Source organism: Pygoscelis adeliae, unplaced genomic scaffold (assembly GCF_000699105.1).
Source record: "Pygoscelis adeliae isolate BGI_AS28 unplaced genomic scaffold, ASM69910v1 Scaffold243, whole genome shotgun sequence".
NCBI classification, from domain to species: domain Eukaryota; kingdom Metazoa; phylum Chordata; class Aves; order Sphenisciformes; family Spheniscidae; genus Pygoscelis; species Pygoscelis adeliae.
This window is the reverse complement of record NW_008824363.1, coordinates 440,370-449,914: the sequence shown is the minus strand read 5'-3', so window position 1 is coordinate 449,914 and position 9,545 is coordinate 440,370. Positions and strand designations below refer to the sequence as shown.

At 37.4% G+C, this 9,545-nt stretch overlaps 1 protein-coding gene across 1 annotated transcript in view; it reads right to left on the bottom strand.

Moving 5' to 3' along the window:
* Positions 1 to 9,545, bottom strand: part of SEPSECS (Sep (O-phosphoserine) tRNA:Sec (selenocysteine) tRNA synthase) — a 30,994-nt gene that overhangs the window by 17,010 nt on the left and 4,439 nt on the right. Inside the window, exons 3-6 of the mRNA XM_009319892.1 lie at positions 8,148 to 8,335; positions 5,731 to 5,849; positions 5,485 to 5,643; positions 2,755 to 2,908 (exon numbers count right to left, since the gene is read on the bottom strand). Coding sequence (XP_009318167.1) covers positions 2,755 to 2,908; positions 5,485 to 5,643; positions 5,731 to 5,849; positions 8,148 to 8,335 — 620 coding nt within the window. The remainder of the gene's footprint in view (positions 1 to 2,754; positions 2,909 to 5,484; positions 5,644 to 5,730; positions 5,850 to 8,147; positions 8,336 to 9,545) is intronic.

Here is a 9,545-nt window from a genome sequence, read left to right as displayed (position 1 = left end):
TGAATGTCCAGTACTTTTTCACATTTATCAACATCCTGAACCCTGAACTATGTAACATTAACAGAATACTTCAGGAAACATAACAGGGCAAAGTTTTTGCCTTCTGATCTGCTGATCTTACTCAGACTCATTCCTCACCTTCCACAGAGACTCAAAATAAAACAGTTCCCCTCTCACAGGCTTCTTTTCAAGTGCTGGCAGAGAATTTCACCAAATTGGAAACATAGAGGGTGTACTGCTACGTATGTTTGCCTTTCTCACCTCCTGAGACTTAAAGGAGCAATAAGCTAGCTTCTACAAGTACTGAAAACAGAAAAGCCTTTTTACTTTTCCCAAAAATATTCTACTGAACAATTAGATCTATATTACAATATAGGATGAGCATGCTACAGTTTGAAAAGAATATGTGATCATGCAAGGAAAGCAAGCAATTATGCACACCACTTGTCTGCTTCTAAGGCTTAAAATGAACCATTAAAAGAGCTGCTAGTCATATTAGAAAAATAAAGCATTAATGTAAGTTTGGCTACTACTTGAATTCTTAAAAGTCACAAATAGGACTTACAGAAGTACTCTCCAGCTTATTCTTTCTTTCTCTCCTGCTTGTGAAAGTTCATAAAAAAATAAAGCTTTGCTCTTTCTTCTAACATTGATGAAAGTAACAAGATACAGGGTTCTGAAAGTACATAAACTAACTGAAAAAGACTTTTTTTCTTTTAGTTCTCTTAAATACGGTAGTTTTAGAGACAACTCACAGCAACAGCAGGTAAAAGACTGCCTGAGAACTGATATCTCTCTGAGGAAGGGGGTTTATACACTAGTGAAGTATTCCCATAAAGTTAAATAATACTTCAAAGGAAAGCTATAGGTACGCAGGCATAAAACTCTTACCCTGACCTTTTAACAATCCTAAGACACTTAAAATTTTAAACCACCACCACCACAACTAAACAAAGCCTTACAAATGCAAGGTATTTAAAAATAGACATTTAAAATGGTAACCTCCAGAAATGCTGTACGGGATTCTCCTTCCTGTAGGAAGATGAATGTTATGGCCTTCAATAGTTGACAGTATCCTTTAAATAGAAAGCGCGTTCAAATCCTCCTATATCTGTGGTATATCATAACACAGTGCCACTACCTAATAATTCATCTCTTAGTTGCCGAGGACAAAACAATTGCATGTCAAAAAGAGGAGGCAGATAAGGAAAAGATTCATTTACCCAAGCTATAAAATAGACCATTCAATTTTGATAGCTGTGATTTAAGGTAGCCAATAAATCTGCAAGTCAACTTCAAGCAATGTTCATAGTATTCTGACAGAATTATATGGTTTTAACTTCCCTCTAGCAAATGGTTAACCTATGATACTGGGTTTTTTTTTAAAGGTAGGAAAACAGAGCGAAACATGTCTTTATTTGCTGTGTTTCAGAGTCCATAATGTTTCTTTCCTACACTTGCAAATATTAAACTAAATTTTCTAGATAACAAAGTAATTAACAAAAAAGCATGCACTGCAGAGGAACTCTATACATAAGTCTGTGCAATTTTGTGATAAATTAAGAACAATTAAAGTGGAACAACTGAGACACTACATTTAAAACCATGTAAAAAAAGACAACTTGCTAATATCTCATACTTCAGTGTACTACATACAAACCCATAAAAATATACCTGTTCAATTGTAAAACTTAACAAATTTGCTTCCTGATACTTATTTTCATAAGCAAATAGAGAAAGCAGGTTTTGCGAGTAACAATGGTGCTCGTTTTGGACAAATGACTCAATATACCAAGTGCTTTAGCCACCTCTACTCCAACATGTCATTTTCAGATTGAGAAGTTTTTCAAGTATTTCATAACCAAGCTACACATTGAAATAAGGTCTCAGATACCCTATTTCCCATCCATAACCATAATGCTCATCTCAGCTTCAGCTAGTGCTTGAATGACATCTTTGTAGCAACTACGGAAGTTATGTACATGGACACATAATATTAGGAGAGAATACAACGTATTTTTAGCTTCTTTTAACGGTGATTTAACAGCTGGAAATAAGAAGTAGCAGCAGCATGCAATCAGGCAGGAAATGTTCAAACCAAGACAAGTTACATCAGGGCAAATCATGTTATACTCATACAGCACATCTGCCCTAGATGCTTCCAAGAGTTTCCTTGTATCAGTATATCTTAATTAGCCCTATAAACATCAGTATAATACAGGAAAGCGTAACTCAAGCAAAGATTTTAAATGTAGCTGTAGCTTTTTTTTTTTTTTTAAACTGTATTAACAGCCTAGGAAAATTCATCATCATTGGCTAGAGGAGAAGAGTAGAAGAGGCAACAGTAATATTAAAATGTGGCATTAGCTATGGAACTACATTTCCTGGACTATGTTTCTATGAAAGTCTACTTTTACTACTTCCATGAAATTATAAGAAAACCACTGCCAAAATGACATTCATTTCACCACAAGAGATCATCATTAACCTCAATTATATGGCAGAAGGAAGACCTTCTGCATTATTCTCACTTTTTTAATATACTTTTCTGAAAGTGGAACATTGTTTCAACCTGCCATTTTCCTTAAGCAAGGGGATGAAAGTATCTTTACTAATTGTTGGCAGTAATTAAGCAATTTTAGGAAGATAGACATTCAAAACATGGAGGTTTTGTTTGTTGGGGGTTTTTTTGGGGGGTGTGGTGGTGTTTGTTTGTTTTACAGTAACGACACACTTCTTACAAAGACTACTTACCTATCAGGTACCCTTGGAGCAAAGCAAGACGTTGTAGAATGCACACAAAGAATATTTTCAGCACCAAGAGCCTTGATTTTAGCCTCCACTGCTTCAATGTCTGTCCGTAGCTCATCGCCTTCTAATACATTTTCTATCACCACAGGCTCAAAACCTGACCAAAAAAGCAAGACCTGAATGTGTATCATCAAATCTCTGACTAATTGTGCATTTTTAGTTCCCGTATAAATCTGAAAAATCTTCTGGCTTCTGTTGTTTTAACAGATTCTTTCAGACTTGGATTAAGAACACAGATACATAAACCGTTTTATTGTACAATGCCCATATAGCTAAAAACTACAATACTCTTGTGAAATACTGGACTCCAGACAAAAGCTTACCTTGCATTCTTTGCATGCAACAGGTTTGAAGATTGTTTTAAAAACAGATTAACCTCTTCCCTTCCAATGAAAAAGAAAGTGTTTGAGTAGCATTCTTGTAAAACATTAGCATACTAGAACAGCCTCTCTAAAAAAGGATGCCATTAGATGTAGCAATGCAATAATGATTATGAATTGGCTTTCATCATAAGCTTCTGCCTTATTCAATCTATAAACTTCCAAATTACTTCTTAAAACATAAAAATGTCCACATTTGACCTCATTTTGAAAGTGAACTTTGTCATATCATAAAACCCAAGCTATTTCCCAAGTCTTTCATTTTATTTTTTTTAAGTTTCCAGTTTAACTTTGTATTTAAGATGTACAACAGCTGAACCTCATAAGGTTGTTTCTCAAGGACACATACGAGAAACGTTTGAAAAAAGGAAGTTATCCCCTTCTTCTAAATGCTGGAATGTTTGCAGTTTTGGAACGGGCTGCCCAGGAGAGATGCTGAAAAACCAGAGAGGGTCCATCAGAGGGCTACCAAGATCATTGCAGTATAGCGTACACAGCTTAGAAAGGCTGTAAGAACTAGACTTTTCAAGCCTAAAGAGGCTAAGGAGACTAATAGCAGCCCCCAACGATCTGAAATGGAATTACAAAGACAAGAGAGCCAAACTCTCCTTGCTAGGATACAAGAGGCAACAGCGACAAATGTTGGCTTGAAAGGTTCAGAATAAACAGTAAGAAAACCTTTTTTTCATTCAGAGTATAGCACAGCACTGGAACTGCTATCCAGAGAAGTTGTGGAATCTCCATCCTCAAAGATTTTCAAGATTCAGCTAGATAAAAGCATGGTTGACCTAACCTAGCGCTTAAAGAGTTTTCTTTCTTAAAGAGGGAAGCCTGTCATGGTAGTTGCTCAGATTTCTAGCTTATAAATAAATAAGTCAGAAAGGTTTTGTTTACAGAACAAAACATTAGAAACCATATATTCCCTTCCCCAAACAGGTGTGGCATGGCAGAAACATCACGCTAGCTGAAGCAACTGTTACTTTCTTAAAAAACAGAGATATGTTCAGTTTACTGAATGAAAGTAAAGGAGAAGAGGAGGGTTTTTTTTTCAAAGCAGTGTAACATGGCAGCAGCAACGTGAATTTTTCCTTCATGGCTCAACACCATGCCTTAACACTGACATGAGAGGCCAAAACTCTACAGAAGAACTTGGACTAGAATGATTTATTGACATTGTTAGCCCTAGTCTGGTTTTCAATTAGTGATCTAGAAGACAGAGATTGCATTTAATGGATAGTTGTTAGATATCCGATACCTGCTTCTCTCTTATTTTTAGTTGATAATTCTTTTAATTCATTATGTGATAGCTATCTTTTCAAAAAATTAACAGATCAATTATATTTCCTCACATCCTTCTCCATTATAAATGTAGTTTCCTTAGCTTGATGTTCTAAATTGAGCATAATATTCCAAAAACGCTCCTGCTTTTCTTATATATATGTTCTATTTGTTATGATCTGATTCCTTTTAAACACCTCTGCATCTTAACCTGGACAGAATGCAGTCCCTGCTTCCAACTGTTTATCCAGTTTTATCTAATGAGTCTTTTACGCAAAAAATAAACGTGTCCTAGGAACTAGGACCAGAATCTATGCCACCACCTGCAGGTATGTGCACTGAGCTGGAGAATTACGGTCTCCCCTACTTGCCCTTTCCTTAATCGCATGCATCTGCTGCAGGAGGGGACAGCTTCAGTGCAGGGACAGACTTCTACCCTTAGCTTACTTACAGTCTGGTAAACAAGGAATTCCATTTGAGAGAAATTAAGGTTTGAACTAAGAAAGGCACCAAACTAATTTCCTGAGTGAGCTGGGTGACACCACAAGATTAAAACCAAGTAGGGTAGCTAACACTTCCCATGTTCTAAAAGAAACGAATGTGCAAATCAGACAGCTTGCCACCTTCTGATCACAATTCCTAGGACACATTTGCTTTTTGCATAAATCTAAGAGAGATTTGAACCATGAGCCTTGGTCTTACATAATTCTCAGGACAGCAAATTAGGCATCTAACTCCGAGTGAACTGTAACTTCCTTAGCATTGTGGTCTCTATTGACTACTTTATACACCTCTGTACCTCAGCATATGCCTCCATTTTACAAGGCATTAAGAAGAAAACTCATACGTGTGATTGCATGTTAGAAATCAGGATTGTAGAAATAAAGCACTTAGAACTACTATGCATTAGGCCTCTTCCAGGTCTTACTGCAAGCATATGAATTGATTGCTCTGCTAGATTAAGTTTTATATCTGTTAGAAGAACACACTGCATAATCAGTCAGCTCCTTCTTACCTGCAGTTATCATTGATTTGAAGCAAGATTTCTGGTCTATACGTGGCCAGATAATGTATTTTGCCTTTGGTCTCTTGTGCCGCAATGTTAAAAAACACAGAGTTAGACTCATGCCAGTTGCCATGGGAACCACAAAGCAATTGGTCACTGTCCGGACACCTGCACATAAAAAGCAAGTCAGAAATTAACATGAAGAACCCATGACATGCCCCCACAAATGAGAGATATTTTCAGATATACACCTACCAGCCAGCTTTATAATATCCAGAACTACTGAATTAGTAAGTTTGTTCAAAAGGCTAGACCCTGCAGCTTTAGGCTGGACTGCAGAAATATCACCTGACCTTCCAATTCCATGGATCAACCTAAACAAAAAAGGTTGAAAACATACATCAAGTTTTTTCACATCCCAAAGCAATAATTCTTGCTGACTGAAGAGAATTTAATTTGAATTAAATTAACAGTTGCAGAAAATGCTGTATCCAATGCAACATCAATATGGGCCATAATGAGTTCCATTATAACGAACTACATATATTCATACGAAACTGTTGGGTTTTTTTTTAACAGTAGATTTAACAATGGTCCAGTATGCAAGTAGAAACTTTGAGAAGACCCATAGTAGCAACACCTTTAGCATCTGGCAGGCTTCTTTTTAGCACACCTCAGCACTTCTTGACGTCTGTTGAATTAGCATTATAAATGCTGACATGTTCAGACACACAACTCCAAGGAAAACAGAAATCAGTTGCCTATAGTGTAGCATACCATAGGCATAGTGGTATCATACAGACACTCCCCTGACAAATGCTTCACCTCCATACGGCAAAGAAATAATATATACTACAACAAAATGTCCTCGAAGACATTTAGGTTAATGTATCGCTTTGCCCGTCTTCATCTTCACTTCATCTACCTCATTCTACTATTCAATATTATGTATCATGCAATACCATCTCTCTCTGCATTCTGTTTATAAATTATGTTTATAAACTGCATTTATAACTGTTGGATATTATTTAGCACCTTTCAGGAGCAGAGGATCCTGAAATAATTTATAAAATATAAGCTTACAGAACTAACTTTACCCATGGCTGAAATGCAGCAGCTGCTCAAGTATGCTAGTAACAATGCACATCTATTTATGGCTTTAATTCTGTTTTTGTCTTGGGAATAGAATGAAATGCAGTCTGATGAATGTATGGAATTCGGAGCTTCTTGGAGCATAGTTTTACAGCTTAAATTTTTTTTCCCCATTTCAAGCTATAGGTTGAAATCAACAATAGCTTGATAATTAATTGAAACTTGCACGTACTCCTCACTCCATTAAAAATATTTTCTTCCCTCATTCCTGTTGCTATGTTCTTAATAGCTTGCTTTCTTCTCTACTATTTTTTTTTTCTGCACATACATACTCCTTCCTAAGAAGCAATCCTCCCTAAGACTGGCCCTTAGAATTTGTTAAGCTGAAAGGAAAGACAGCTTGAGAACCATCTCCTGCTACCTCCATCACTCCCGAAGTAACCTGTAAAACTCATTGCAGAAATAAGTTGAGTGGAGGATGCCTCTACGCCTTTCCTTGCTATTGCTGACACTCAGGTGAAGGCGAGATGCCAGGTGACAGAGCTGCATCAGACCAACGGTAGCTAAATGCCAGCCCAGGCTCTCTCTGGCCAGAAGCTGGGCATGCTTTCTCCAGCACTGTCAGAAAGCAATACTTCCTCGGATACTCTCCCCAGTGTGACCCTCTACCTCCCTCACCAGGCATATCCTAGACTAGAGAGCAGTACAGAAAACAAAAAAAGCCAAACTGATGTATTACTGGCTTTTTTCATTAATTTTTCCTGGTACTGTAGGGCTTATGAAAGCCATTAAGCCCAAGTAATTCAAATTCCATATGGTAAAGCTTACTAAATTTCTGGTCTCTAACACGCTTTTGTATTAATCTTTTAAGGAGAAACGTTCCAGGAAATTTCACTTTGTTTCATTCCTGTTAGATAAAACATCACAGCAAGGTACTCAGCACAGAACTCTACGCAAAAAAAATATATTCATAAAGAAATTAAGGGAGAGCCTCTAGAATTATAGCACCCAACATACCCATCAAGTGTCAGAAGGGCTACAAGCTATTAAAAGCTCTTCTTGTCTTTATAGATCTCCTTACTTCATATAAAATCTATTACAGACAGACTGGGTTTTCATGTGCATACCAACTAATCACATTGTAAAGATATTAATGAATATAACAAAAGTACAAATAGCTGTTCACTAGGAACGTTTGATACTTTACAACTACAATATGCAGTAGTATTTAATAATATACAGATAAAAAAACTGGACAGTGTTAAGAAAGGCAAGTAATGCATGGATTATTTTAAAACAGGAAGATCTCTGCTTCCCTTGCATGCAGTCAACTCAACATCTTAAGCTTCTACCAGTTCAGCATACAGGACATAACCCTGACAAAACATTTTTGTTTCTTTCAAGACTTTCCAATGAGTTATTAATGAAAATTCAATAGAGAAAGTTGTATCAATTCAGTATCGCATTATATTGTTTTTCTCAAATGCTACCAAGGTCTCAGATAACAAGACACGATAAAATATGCCATGTGACAGCATTAATAATAAATCTGAATAATTCAAATTGCCAATAATTTGTACCTGTAATGTCTTCGGGCAACGAGCCCTGACGCCACTCTTCCTTCCCTCTCACCCACACCACAGTTGCCCAGAAAGTTATTGCTATCCATTATAGCAAGTTCATGAAGGAACAGTTCAATGGTGCTTTCATCCCATCCATCTTCAGGACATTTTCCCTTAATAATAATAATATAAAGGTAACTACGAAACTTGGAAATTAAAAATGAACAAAACTTTATGCAACTTGTTTGATTAATGTTACCCTTCTTTCCCATGCTGAACAGCAGTTTGTATTTTCATTATGCTGTTTTATATTATCTAACGTTGTGAACCTGTATTCAGAGAAAAGGTAAATAATGACTTTTCCATATATTAAGTGCAATTACATTAGCATATGCTGATATTAAAATAGTCAGGTTATTTTTCACTTTCAAGTGTTCTTTAAGGTACACACAAAACCACTGCAGCACATATGTGTTAATCACTCCCTAGAAGACCATAGATTATTTGATGTATTCTCTAGACAAGAATCTACTACTACAGGAATTCAACAGAGAAAACTGGATGAAAGGGAGGTAACTGGGTATTATAGAACCAAAAATATTACTTATGAGCAGAAGAGAAATACAGTTTCACTTGTAACACATCTTCCTATCTGCATATTTTCCTTGCTAGTTATTATCTAATAGGTAAGGCAACCACTTACAGAATATAACGTGTCAAAACCTGCAACCAGAGACATGCTCTTTCTTGTGCTCTTTACTGCATTAAGAACTGCACTCATCTTTGCAAACTGCAGAAAAAACCCTCAGAGGAAAGGTACCCATAAACCCATGAAGCACTGCTACAGCAGCTCAACAGTCCAGGGGCCTTTTTTGCATGCCCCAGTAACACTAAAGCGAATTCAGTAAAACTAATGCATTTCTGAAGTGTAGCATGAAAGTTAAGTTTGAAACAGTGGATGATGTGACTAAGGATGTTCAAGAACTGAAACATTCGAGAATTCATTGATAATGATTTCTGTACATTGGAGACAAAGAAATACATTGTTTTGGTACCCTACAAGTACCATTTTTTACCTCGTGTAACAATATGTTAGTATCTTACTGTTTTCTAAAATTTCTTCAAGTGTTTGCCGGGCCTTTCTCAGCAAACGCACAACCAAAGGCAACCTTTTTTACTCCCAAACGTGGCCTTTCATTCTGGGGCTCCGTAAGGTCCCTGCCACTACGGCAAAGTCAGCCGAGCTCTCCCGAGCCACCTCGCCCGGACTGCGCCCGACACCGCGGGAGCGCCGTGCCCTTGCCCACCGGCACAGGGCAGTGAAACCAGCGTGGGAGCTGCTGGGGCAGAACGGCCCGGCTCTCCGCGGGGCCCGGCAGGCCTGCGCGTTCACGGGGCTGTGCGGGGACGCCCCGG